Source organism: Sorex fumeus, unplaced genomic scaffold (assembly GCF_029834395.1).
Source record: "Sorex fumeus unplaced genomic scaffold, SorFum_2.1 ptg000063l, whole genome shotgun sequence".
Classification (NCBI taxonomy): Eukaryota; Metazoa; Chordata; class Mammalia; order Eulipotyphla; family Soricidae; genus Sorex; species Sorex fumeus.
The window spans coordinates 76,604,724-76,618,662 of NW_026606120.1; the positions used below are offsets into that span (position 1 = coordinate 76,604,724).

The 13,939-nt window shown below is 41.6% G+C and overlaps 1 protein-coding gene across 3 annotated transcripts in view; it reads right to left on the reverse strand.

Annotated features, from left to right (window-relative positions):
- Positions 1-13,939, reverse strand: part of BRCA1 (BRCA1 DNA repair associated) — a 62,243-nt gene that overhangs the window by 44,949 nt on the left and 3,355 nt on the right. For 2 of the 3 annotated variants that reach the window (XM_056127888.1, XM_056127889.1), the window contains exon 1: positions 1,965-2,046. Coding sequence is in view for 1 of the 3 variants with exons in the window: in XM_056127887.1 (XP_055983862.1) it covers positions 1,965-2,053; positions 6,741-6,818; positions 10,745-10,798 (221 nt within the window). In the remaining 2 variants the exon portion in view is untranslated. Of the gene's footprint in view, positions 1-1,964; positions 2,054-6,740; positions 6,819-10,744; positions 10,799-13,939 lie in introns of those variants that run through there. The other variant, XM_056127887.1, reaches the window with a different exon arrangement.

A 13,939-nucleotide genomic window follows, 5' to 3' on the forward strand; every position in this document is an offset into this window, starting at 1 on the left:
AATACCAAAGTGCAAAGTCAGGAGTAACCCCTGAACTTTGTCAGGTGTGGCCAAAGGGGGAAAAATGCATTAAGGTTACAATTTAAAAAAAGAAAACAAAACAAAACAAAAAACAGTAAAACTTTGTAACCAGAGAGATAGTATAAGAGCTAAAGCACCTGCCTTGTTTGTGATCAATTTCTATTTGATCCCTGGCATCACTTAGTCCTCCAGCACCAAGGTGGGAGTCTTGGAGTCTCCAACAACCCACCCTAAAATGTAGCTCCTGAGCACGTAAGTGCTCAACCTGAAATATATTCAATCTAAAAAAATATTCAACTTCGGAAATTCTATTACTAGGAAAACACAGGCTATCAGTTCTTCCTACCTCTTGGGATCAGGAGATGGCACAGCAGCCAAGATGCATGCCTAGCACCTATGCCTGGGTTTGATCCCTAGCACCAGACAGCTTCCCAAACATTACCAAGTGCAGCCCTAGCGGTCCCAACACCACAGGGCACAAGTAGTACTGCATCATCGGGTCCTAGCATTAACCAGTGGCCCTGGTGGCCTGAGCATTGTTGAGAGTAGCCCCTAAGTATCACCTGGGAGGCCACCCCCACAAAAATTCTTTTATTATGGAGGGAGGGTTGGTAGAAGGGATTGAATAATCAAGACATGTGCTTTATCACCGCGTCACATCCCCTCCCTCTGATTTACTTTTTCCTCATTTCAATAACAAATTCATCTATAAATATCACAATTCTTTTTCTGTAACACTAAGAAAGCATACAAAATTAAACAATGAAACATCAATGCTAAATTGTTTCCAATATTAGTGATGCCAAAATGTAGAAATGTGCATCTTAGTACCTATAAAAATAAGATGACATACTGGTGGAAGTGATCTTGAAGATGGACTGTAGATAAAGAGCTTAACCAAGACCAAAAGATCTTATCACCTATTCACAGAAAACAACTGTTTAATGGCTCTGGAGACTACTTAGTGGCTTTTTTTTTTTTTTTGCTTTTGGGTTTATATGGGATGCTGGGGCCGCGTGCAAGGCAAACACCCTACTCTCTGTGCTATCGCTCCAGCCCCTGCTTAGTGGCTTTAAGTGCCTTCAGTACAAGCATAAGGCAGGGTTCAATCCCTACTGCTATCCTCATGAAAAGTATCTGGCTTCAGTGACTGTTATCTAGGACCCCCAGTGCTACAACGGTGTTATCTCTGAAGCAGACAATTATGGGTAAGCGCCACAGCTCAAGTGTGTGACCTTCTGTGAATACACTGCAATGACAGATCCCTAAACACTTGGGTTAGATTTCTGACACTGGGTAAAAAGAAAATCTGTGAGCACTACAGTCAGTGTGACCCAAGCGAGCCTCTATGTGAGTATCACAATAACTTCCAGTAATAACAACCAGAATGTCTGTGAGCATCACAAAATGAATGCTGACCCCAATACAGGTGGAAGCACCACAAATCAAGTGACAATCCTGAGCTGGAGATACAGAAATACAGTATAGTGTATAGGGTGCTTGGCTTGCATGTGGCTGTCCTAGGTTCAATCTCTGATACCCACATAGTTCCCCAAGATCTGCCAGGAGTGTCACTGAGTGCAGAGCCAGGAAAAAGCCCTGATGCCACCAGGTGTGGTCAAATCACCCCTCAAAAATAGAAAATAAAGTGTACAATCCAGGGGCTGGAACAATAATATAGTGGGTTGCCTTTCACATGGTTGACCCAAGTTGTATCCCAGCATCCCATATGGTCCCCTGAGCACCACTGAATGGGTGACCTTCCGGCCCCAGAAAAAAAAGTGTACAATCCACACAATCACAAAGTGTGTGAGCACCACAATCGAATGTGTGCAACCTCTAATCACTGCAACAACATAAACAAAGGAAAGGGAAAGATAATCTGTAAAACTTAGATATTTTAATGGGCTGATCATTGGTCTTAGGGATTATACAACACTTACACTGTAATCCAGTGTCAAGTTCAAAAGCATGAATGATTTTCAATAGTTCTTCCACAAGCTGGCTGAATCTTGTACTTTCTTGCAGACTTCTAAAATTGAGAGGCATACGGAGCAAATGATTAACTTTTTAAAAACTAAACAAGATGTGGAAACAAAAATAACATGTAGCAACAGTAGAAAATCTAAACTCATGTAATAGAGCTACTAGAGACATTACATTATAATCAAAACCAGAGGAGCTGGAAAGATAATATAGCAGGTAGAGCACTTGCTTTGCACATGATAGACCGAGTTCGATCCCTGGCACTTTATATGGTGCTCTGAGCAATGCTAGGAGTGAGACTGCATTGCTGGGTAGTGCCCCCAAACCACTGCAAAACACATATACACATGAACAAACAACAAAAAACATCAAGAATTAACTGTGGCAATACTGTTTTTACACATACACAGGTGCCTGTTAAACTAGGCCGAGATCTCCCCAGAGGAATCACACGAAGACAAGTTGCAATGCAATAAGCAAAGTGTCTTTATTGGCTAGTTCACTAGTTCTAGCTAGGGCCCTCATCTGGCTCACGGACACAGTGGCAGACTTCTTTGAACAAGCGGTCCCAAGTCTCAAAAGTGAGGGGCTAATGGGCACTGGTGAAGGTACTGGTGTTTCATTGTATGACCGAGACTTAGACCCAAAAGCTCTGTAACTGCTCAGACAGTGATTCAACAAATAAAATTATAAAAAATGAAAAAAAAGGTGAGGGGCTTTTATACCATAACATTATATAACAGGGACTTTCTGTGGACCACCCTCTTGGCCACAGTCTGAGGGACTTTCCGCTACTTAGCTGACTAATTATAAATTGGAGTTACATAAGAGTTGCATAAGAGTTACATAAGGTTTATATTGGTGTGGGGCGGGGGCCGGGGGCTTCCATACCTGCATCTGACTGGTAAGCCTTAGTTGATTTCACCATGGCTATCTCACTTCAGGGAAATCATGACTCAATTCCAGGAATTCTGGAACCGAAACCTAGACCTAGCTTTTTCTGGTTTCTTTATGAACCTGTCATGGCACTGCCTTTGCATCTCTAACTCTGATGCTCACCCAAGCCCACCTGTAATTATCTGAAGTAGTAGTCTAGGATGGGCTGGAGCCATAGCACAGTGGGTAGGGCGTTTGCCTTGCACGCAGCCAACCTGGCCAACCCAGCCGACCTGAGTTTGATTCTTCCACCCTTCTCGAAGAGCCGGCAAGCTACCCGTGATGTATTCAATATGCCAAACACAGTAACAAATCTCACAATGGAGACATTACTGCACCCGCTCAAGCAAATCGATGAACGGGAGGACAATGCTACAGTGCTACAGTGTTCTAGTATCAAGAGATCATACAGGTATAAAGGCACAAACTGAAAATAGTTTGATCGGGGCTGGAGAGATAGCACAGCGGGTAGGGTTTTTGCCTTGCACACGGCCGGCCCCGGGTTTGATTCCCAGCATCCCATATGTTCCCCTGAGCACCGCCAGGAGTAACACCTGTGCATCGCCGGGTGTGACCCAAAAAGAGAAAAAAAAAAAACAGAAAAAAAATAAACAGTTTGATCCCCGGCAACATATATGGTACCCTGATCACTGCTAAGGTAAGCTCTGAGCCCAGAGCCAGGAGTAAACACTGAGTACTGCCACTTGGGGCCCCAAACCCTCCCCTGCCAAATAAATTGTCTCCTTCTTTTCCCTTCCTAAAAACCTAAAAGGCACATGAAAAAAAATGCTCCATAGCACTCACCATCAGAGATGCAAACCAAAACAACAATGAGATATCTGCCACTACAGAGACTGGCACACATCAAAAAGAACAAGAAAAACCAGTGTTGGTACAGATGTGGGAGAAAAGGACTCTCACTGCTGCTGGTGGGAATGCCGAATAATCAGCTTTTCTTTTTCTTTTCTGGATGACACCCAGAAATGCCCAGGGGATACTCCTGGCCCTGTACTCAGGAATTACTCCTAGAGGTGCTCAGGGGACCATATGAGATGCAGGAGATCAAACCTGGGTCAGCCTGTACAACAAAATCACCTTACCCACTGTACTACCGTTCCAACCCCTGGTCCAGCCTTTTTGAAAAACAATATGGGCATTCCTCAAAAAACTAGAAATTGAGCTTCCATATGACTCAGCAATACTGTTTCTGCGAATATACCCGAGGAGCCCAAAAACACAATGCAGAAAAGCCATCTGCACTTCTATGTTCACTGCAGCACTATTCATAATAGCCAGAATCTGGAAACAACCCAAGTGTCCAAGAAGAGATGACTGGATAAAGAAACTATGGTACATCTACACAATGGAATATTATGCAGCCATCATGAAAAATAAGGTCATGAAATTTGCTTATACACGGATGAACATGAAGAGTATCATGCTGAGTGAAATCAGTCAGGGGGCGAGTGACACAGAATGACTGCATTCATTTGAGAAACATAAAAAAAAAAAAGTATGAGAATAATATCCAAAAATAGCAGAAATAAGGGCCAGGTAACAACTTTGCCATAGTAGGGGGGCAGGCGAAGAAGAATGCAGTTATGACAGAGAAAGGATCACTGTAACAATGATAGTTGGAAATGATCACTCTGGATAAGAATCGAATGCTGAAAAGAAGTCACGTAACATATATGATAATATTTCAGTACCTGAATTGCAAACCAGAATGCGTAAAAGAAGAAGAAAAGTACCTGCCATAGAGGCAGGCTGGAGGCAAAGGTGGCAGAAGGGAAACTGGGGGAAATTGGTAGTGGGAAATGTACACTGGTGAAGAGTTGGGTGCTAGAACACTGTATGACAGAAACTCAATCATGAACAACTTTGTAACTGTGTATCTCAAGGTGAGTCAATAAAAAACAAAAAAAGGGAGGAAAAAAAGAATTAAGTGCAAGGAAGAAATAAATGCAAGGAAGAAAATAAAGAGGACCAGAGAAAAAGAGACAATGCAAGCAGGATGGTAGAATACTATCTTTATTGAAGTCTAGAGTCTTACATTTTTTTTTTTTTTTTGCTTTTTGGGTCACACCCAGTGATGCTCAGGGTTTACTCCTGGCTCATGCACTCAGGAATTATTCCTGGCGGTGCTCGGGGGACCATACGGGATGCTAGGAATCGAACCTGGGGTTGCCCGCGTGCAAAGCAAACACCCTACCCGCTGTGCTATCGCTCCAGCCCCCTTACATCATTTAGAAGCTTTAGAAAAAGAAAATTGGCCAACATCTGTTTACTTCTTTCTACAAAGAAGTAATCATTGATGTCAAGAGAGGGGTTCGGCAGGGTGCTACCATTTCACCAAAACTCTTCAGTGCCACCCTCGAGAACATCATACAATGACTGGAATGGGAAGGAATGGGAGTGAAGATAGATGGTCGGCAATTACACCACCTCTGCTTTGCTGATGACATCGTTTTAATAACACCAAACATTAGCCAAGCAGCATAAATGCTGGCCGACTTCGAACGTGTGTGTGGAAAGGTCGGACTACAGCTGAATCTTACAAAGACAATGTTTATGAGAAACAGCCTCGTTCCTGACGCCCCATTCGCTCTCAACGGAACGACCATCTCCGAATGCAACAGCTATGTGTACCTAGGTCGAGAGGTCAACATGACAAATGACCTGGCACCCGAGCTGCGCAGGAGGAAGAGAGCGGCTTGGATCGCCTTCAAGAGCGTCGAAGAAATAGCTAAGAGGACGAAGAACTTCCGGCTCCAGGCACACTTCTTTGATTCCACTGTTCTTCCTGCATTAACATACGCCTCAGAGACCTGGGACCTATGCAAACAGGATGAGAACGCTATTCGGGTCTCCCAAAGAGGAATTGAAAGAGCTATGCCTGGAATATCACGTTTCACTCAAATGAGAGAAAGAATCCGGAGTTCTGACCTCCATCGACGATCAAGAATCAGGAACACTGTCTCGTTTGCCAAGGTGTCAAAAATCAGATGGGCTGGTCACATAATGAGATTTAGAGACGACCGCTGGACTAGAGCTGTTACCGACTGGATTCCACGGGATGTCAAAAGACCGCGTGGCTGCCCACCTACCAGATGGTCAGACTTCTTCACCAAGATCATGAACGATCGGTTTGAGGCTCTTCATGTTCCTAGAGCGAACAGACGCCATTGGGCTACACTAACACGCGACAGGAACAAATGGAGACATTACTGGCGCCCGCTCGAGCAAATCAACGATTAACGAGAAGTGATCAAGAAGTGATCAAGTGATCTGTTTAATGCAAACATTCTGTGTAATCTAAGGGAAAATAGCTTTAGAAATAATTTGTCTGAGGGCTGGAGAGATAGTACAGCAGGTAGGGCGTTTGCCTTGCACGCGGCCAACCCGGGTTCGATTCCCAGCATCCCATATATCCCATATGGTCCCCTGAGCACCGCCAGAAGTAACTCCGGAGTGTGCATCGCCAGGAGTAACCCCTGTGCATCGCCAGGTGTGACCCAAAAAGCAAAAAAAAAAATAAATAAATAAAAAAATAAAAAAATCACTTACTTGTTAGCAAATCTACCAGGAGCGATCCCTGAGCTCAAAGTCAGGAGTAAGCCCTGACTATAGCTAGGCGTGATTCAAAAACAAAACAAACAAAAAAGAATTTGTCTGCTAAATGTATAAAATTGTGTACTTTTTTCTGCTGATGAATAGTTTGATAGGAACACCACCCATCTTATTAAGGAATCTGTTGTTGTTGCTTCAAACCTCCCATCATAACCCAAATTATATACCTTTTGGTTATATCATTCTTACACAAAGGACACTGTGAAGGTTCTTTCTTCTGGTTGAGAAGTTTCAACATACAGAATCTATCAATTATAAAGAATAAAAAGAGCAAGTTTAGTTATTAAAAAAAAGAATATTCAAAAAGCAAATAGCCATGAAAAGATAATTTCACAACTGGTGTTAAAAGCCATTTTAAAGATAATGAGAGATAAATTACAACCAATGGTTTCTTTAATTGTTTTTAGATGCTGCATAAGCAGAAAACCAAACTACATAAGCAATGATCTATGAAAATGAAACTTATATGCATATGCCATACTGTTATGGTCAAATAAAACTTATTAAAAAGTTAATCTAGCATATTTAATGATATATTCATAATTATTTCATGCTGTATAATCAGACACAAATGGTAAGCACTTCATGTAAAATTATTATAATTAGTTTTAAAAGTCAGCATCTCGGGCCAGAGTTGCAGTGCAGATAGGGCTTGCCTTGCATGTGGCTAATCCGGGTTCAATCCCAGGCACCCCATATGGTCCCCCTGAACCCGCCAGAAGTGATTCCTGAGCACAAAGCCAGGAGTAAGCCCTGAGCACAATGGGTGTGTCCCAAGGTCCTTCTCCTAAATTAATAAAAGTCAGCATCTTGGGGCTGGGAGATAGTACAGATGTTAGCACTGAGCTCAATTCCTGGCACCACATGGTCTCCTGAGGATCGCCAGATGAACCCTGGAGGTAACCTGAGTACCACTAGTAGGGGCCCTTTAGGGTCCCTGCAGGTCTGAGTAATCCTCAGTAGCAGCACTACCTCCTCAGGACAAAGAAATCACTGGTGGAACTCCCAGATCTCCTCAGCAGCCCCCTAAAATCAGCATTTCACAACAAAGGTAAAACAATCAAAGCACTGAGTTACTGGCATTGGGGTAAACATAAAAATCACGGAATAGAATTAGTAGTACAGAAATTAAAACTAAAAAAAAAAATGCATATATGAATGTATATATATAATTTTTTTGGTTTGTTTTTCAGCTACTCCTGGCAGTACTCAGGTCTTCTGGTTCTGCACTCAAGGATAACTTCTGGTGGAGCCCAGGGGACTATATGAGGTACCAGGGTTCAAACCCAGGTCAGCCCTGTGCAAAGCAAGTGACTTCCTTGCTGTACTATCTCTCTGGTCACTACCATCCATATTTTCTGATATCATCATCTAGAACTACCTTTCTCAGTCAGGAGCCATATGGTCTCCTATGAGCCTTCTAGGGTATTTCAGGGGGCTGTTGATGAGATGAGGAGGCCAAGAAGTAGGAAGGGGCAGGGTGGGGTCCCTCAAAGGATGAGAATAGTAATCTAGTACCTCTATCCATCAGTCATCAAACCTGATTTTAATTTATCACTCATCTGATCTGATCAGTAAGCTAACCTCAAGATGTCCATATAGGGGCTGGAGCAATAGCACAGTAGGTAGGCCATTTGGCTTGCATGTGGCCAACCCAGGTTCGATTCCCAGCATCCCATATGGTCCCCCAAGCACTGCCAGGAATAATTCCTGAGTGCAGAGCCAGGAGTAACCCCTATGCATTACCGGGTGTGACTCAAAAAGCAAACAAACAAACAAACAATAAATAAAAGATGTCCATATACTTTTTCATATACTGCTTTTATATACTGTTCTTTAAATAAGTATATAGAAAAGTCATCATTCCAAGGATCGAAGCAATAGTGCAGTGGGAAGGGCATTTGCCTTGCATGCAGCTGACCCAGGATCAATCCCCAATATCCCATGCAAGTCCCCAGAACCACACTAAGAGTAATTCCTGAGTGCAGAACCAGGAGTAATCCCTGAGCACTTGGGTACGCCCCCTGTACCCCATTAAAAAAGGAAAAGTCACTGTTCCAGAAAACAGCTTCTCAACTTTAAAGTGAATAAGCATCTGAGGCCAGAAAGATAGTATAGTGGGTAAGTCAGTTAGCTGCCTTGCATGTGGCTGACACAGATTCAATCTGTGTCTGCACCCCATATGTTCCCTCAAGCCCAGCCAGGAGTAATCCTTGAGTACCACTAGGTGTAGTCCAAAAAAGCAGGAGAAAAAAAAAAAAAGGAAAGATGATAGGGCCAGCTTTCCCGCTGCTGGGTCACACACAATAGGTAGCACACAAGCCAACATTGCAGGATTCGAGCTGACACTCAACTCTAGTGACATCACGGTGGCCTACTGGCAACAGGCTGGCCTCAGCTACATCTGCTACTCCCAGATCTGCGCAAAAGCAGTGAGGGACGTGCTGAAGACAGAGTTCGAGGCCAATCTCAAGAAAACTACAGTTAACAACATGAAGATTGTAAAGTGAAAAAGGAATGAGCTGTGAGTGAATGGCCTAACCCTGACAAGAGGCTGAAATGCTGCAGCTTTTAAGGTGAAGATGTGTGGGCACAGGTTATGACAGACTGAAAGCAAGTTCACTCCTTTAAAAGAAAAATGCCTGTCTTATTTGAAGATTGACAAAGCCAATAAACTGAGCATGGTTCACTCTCAAACAAACAAAAAGACATGGATCAAGATAGGAGAGATAGCTCAATGGCTGGAGAATAAGCTCTGCATGCAGGAGGCCCAGGTTTAACACCAGGCACCCCTGATCCAGGAGCAAGATCATCAAAGCATGGGATGGGAATAGTCCCTGAGCACCACTAGGCATGGCCCAAAACCAATAGAAATTGATCATTGCTTCTTGGAAAGGGGGAGAAAAGATAATTGGTAGGACAGGGGAATATATTTCACATAATATACCTCATTCATACTAGCAAAAGTTATCAGAGACATGCTTATTTTTAAAATTAAAAACCGGGAAAATACTTTAAAAAAAATTAGTTGGCATTCAAAGCAAGCCTCAATCGTAGTTTAACATTAAAGGTAAGGTAAAGGCCCTCCCGTTGATCGTCGATTTGCTCGAGCGGGCCCAGTAACGTCTCCATTGGAGACTTTGTTGTTACTGTGTCTGGCATATCGAATACTCTCGGTAGCTTGCCGGGCTCTCTGAGAGGGGCGGAGGAATCGAACTCGGGTTGGCCCTGTTGGCCGCTTGTAAGGCGAACACCCTACCACTGTGCTATTAGTTTTTTTTTTCTTTTTGGGTCATATCTGGGATTACTCTTGGCTCTGCACTCAGGAATTACTCCTGGCAGTGCTCAAGGAACCATAAAGGATACGGGGATCAAACCTGGGTTAGTCGTATGCAAGGCAAATACCCTACCCACTGTACTATCACTCTGGCCCCTTGTAGTGTAACATTAGGGAAGGGAGAAAATTTACTTGTTCCACCAGATCAATTACCCTATTTAATCTGAAATTCTTCTAGTAAGAAATAAACACTTTGATTTCAAAGGACACAATCCTTAAGTATATAAATATAACTTGTAAAATATCTATATATTATAAACTCATCAGATCCTTCCCTATCTTTACAAGGATTTTGAAATAGGAAAACACTGAACCTTAGAAGTGGTAACAAAAGGGCATAGAGAAATGAACAGAAAGGAGAAATTAGGAAGGGTGAAATATGATCCACTTATTTCACAATTGCGTACAATCTTCTTTTACTTGTGAACACACTCAACAAAACAGCAAAATGAATTCACATGCAGAGGCTGGAGAGATAGACAGTACACCAGGTAAGGCACTTGCAAGTGGGACCCCAAGTCCCACCAGGAGTAATTCCTGAGCTCTATGCCAGGGTAAGTATCGGACACAGGTGGGTGTGGCCCAAAAACCTTTTTAAAAAAGTGAATTCATATTCCTCTCGATGAATATGCTAATTTTTAAACAGGAATGTTCACACTTTCACTTTAACTAACTTACAATGACTTTCTGTGTCTTCTCAAAAGCACAATGAAATAGAACCAAATTTTTCTTCTCCACTTGGGTGAAAAAGCTAAAACTTTTAAACTTAGATGTTTCCAATTTTATAAAGAACCAAAAATTTAATAATGTATTATAAAGGACATTCAAACTTACTTGCAGAATATGTGGTCACACTTTGTGGAAACAGGCTCTTTGATCAATTCCAGACTAGAAGAACAGGGAAAAAGAGAATATTAAAGGAGGGTCAACAATTTATTTAAGAATAAACACATTCTGATGGACAGTGCAGCAGGTGTGGAGTTTGACTTGTTTAAGATTGACACCAGTTTGATCCATGGAATGTAGTTCCTAGAGCCTTGCCAGAAATAATCTCTGAGCACAGAGCCAGGAGTAAGACAGGTGTGGTGCTCCCCCACCAAATAAAAATATTCTTAAAAAAATTCAACTTTAAGTTTCTATATCTGAGTCACAGTAATGTTTAAATGCAAAAATATAGCAGAAAATATAATCCTCACCTTCATTGGTATTTGAGACATAAAAGCTAAGTATATAAATCTTTGAAATACTCTTACTATCTTTAGCATTTGCAAGGTTAGCTGATATTATTTCAGATTAGTTTTCTTTGGGCCACATACAGTGGTACTGAGAAGAGTACTCCTAGATCTATGCTTAGGGAATCAAACTGGAGGTTGGCAATATGCAAGTGTCTTACCGGCTGTACTACACCTCTGGCCCTAACATTCAAATTTAAGAATCATCACCTTCTAGAATCTTGTTTCATAAATATTAATACCCACCCCAAATCCAGATTATTTCCTAATTCCAACTGTCACATTGTTTCCTCTATATTTAGAAAAAACTAAATTAAAAAAAAATTACTCCCCAAAATAAGTTCCTGAATACCTGTGTGCAATGAACACTGCAATTTCACTAATTAGCTAACAAAAAACTTAAAACAATCATACTTACTTAAATCAGAATCTATAAAAGTCACACATGAGGCTGGAGAGATAGTATAGCAGGTGGGGCACTTGTCTTACATGTGGCAGACCCAGGTTTGATCCCTGGCATCCCCTTTAGTCCAACAAGCACTGTCAGGAGTGATTTCTAAATGCAGAGCCAGGAGTAAGTCCTGAGCACTACCAGGTGACCCCAAACAAAAACAAAACAAAAAAATCATACACAAGGGGGCTGGAGAGATAGTACAGTGGGGAAGGCACTTGCTTTGCACACAGCTGACCTGGATTCAATCCCCACCAGAAGCAAATCCTGAGTGCAGAGCCAGGTATGGCCCAAAATAAAACAAAAAAATCAAAGTCACACATAAGGTTGAAAAATTTCCCACATTCTGGATTTTGTTAATTGCAATCCTGAGATGGCTTAACATGTTCCTCTAGTCTCTATTTCCTATAAAACAAAGGATCAATCAAATTCAGGCTCCATTATTACCAATAATATTTGACAGGTTGTACTGTGTACTTGCATTATAACACTTCAGGAGATAGAGAATGCTTGGTTTATGACTATTTTGGTTTTTTTTTTAAGTATAATGAAGGAAATCTGCAAAATAATCAAACAGAAAAAAACATTTTAAATGTTGAGAAAAGAAAATATATCACAAAATTCCAATCTCTACCTACCTAGACATAAAACCATAAAAACCCAGTTCGGGGGCCTAACCCAGCAGCTCAGGTACCAAGGGCATCATGCAGTATTGGTACTGAATCATCCTGCATGCAAAACACGTGCTCAGTCCATTGAGCTATCTCCTTACCCTCAATCAATTATCTTACTAACAGAACAAACATGTATTCAATCATCTACTTTATGAAAGCACTCTTCCTGGAGATCAAATTATAGGAGTGGATAAAAAGGAATTACATTCTATTTGTAACAGTTTATAGAGAAGAAAATAAAATATGCAGGAATGGGTGATAAAAGAATAAATCAGGGAGACTAGAGAGATAGTACAGTGGGTACAGGGCTTGCTTGCACATGGCTGACCTGGGTTCAATTCCCTGCACCCTGTATGGTCCCCCGAGCCCTGTCAAGAGCGATCCCTGAGCAGCTAAGTATGCTTATCTTCCTGCACAAAAATCAAAGCAGAATAAGGGGGGAAAGGAGCATACTGAGTATATGGGTGGATGTATACTAGGTGGTTAGGAAAGGTCTCACAAGAAGGTTACAGAGGGAACAAATGTGAAGAACGAGCCACAACAACTGGGAGAACTTTGTGGCAGAGGCAGCTGAGAACAAAAGACTCTGCATAGGACTGTGCATAGGACCTGCAGAGGGCTGCAATGTGCTCCTGAGGGGCGCAAGGATAGAAGGATCAAGGGAGAAGTGCTAGAAACCGGAGGTAGCTGGGAGTCTGAGCAGTCAGAAACCTAAAAGAAAAAAACTTTTTATTGTACTATAGCTAATGTATTTACAACGGTGTTGGTATTTATGGTCTTGAAGTATAGTTACCCCATCACACCCCCCTACCCATCCTGTCACTGCCAGTCTATACACTATTTTAGGTATCTTTTATTATGACTAAGTGCTTTAGAAACTGATTTTTGTAGGAAAAACACCTTATTTTTTTGGTAAAGTTCAGGCAAGACACCAAAAACCAGGTAACTTGTATGTGGCAAAAAAAAAAGTGGATCTTTTTCAGAAAAGGGTCACAAATAAAGCTGGGGGACAATAGACTCCTTGTGAAAGGTTTGGTAACACAATCTTATAATCATGAGGTTTCTGACGCAGCACAGGACAATGGAAAGAAAAATATCAAAGCAGGTTAGAAGGCTAAATTCTCCCAGAAAGACCTCAGACCAGGCACCCTACCTGAACCCGTTTCCTTCTCTGTCTCTTGCTGAGAAAACACTATTAAATGCTCCTTGGGAAAATGTTCTTAACCAAAGATGACTTTTGCCAACATTACTATTATTGGGATCAAATATGATTTTAAAAAGAAAAGCAACCCAACAAAGAGCACTCTTTCATAACCAAATCACTCTCTAAGTTAGATATCAAAGAAATTCTTAAAGAAAAACTGGATTTAGTTATGATACCAGATGGTTTTCATTCTCACCACTGACTCAATTCTGAAATAGTTATATTTCACTCTAGCACTTACAAACCAAGCCATATAAACAAACTATACACACAAACTTTAACCAGCTGAAAACTTCAATATGTAAAAATGCAATGAATGTTAAAGAACTTGAAAAGGAAATAGTAATGAAAAGTTCAATGTCCTTTTTCTAGGTTCTGATGAGAATAATCATTATAAAAAAAAATCTTAGAACACTTTTTTTCTTTTTGGTGGCAGGTATGGGGGGGTGAGGGAGTGTGTCCATACTT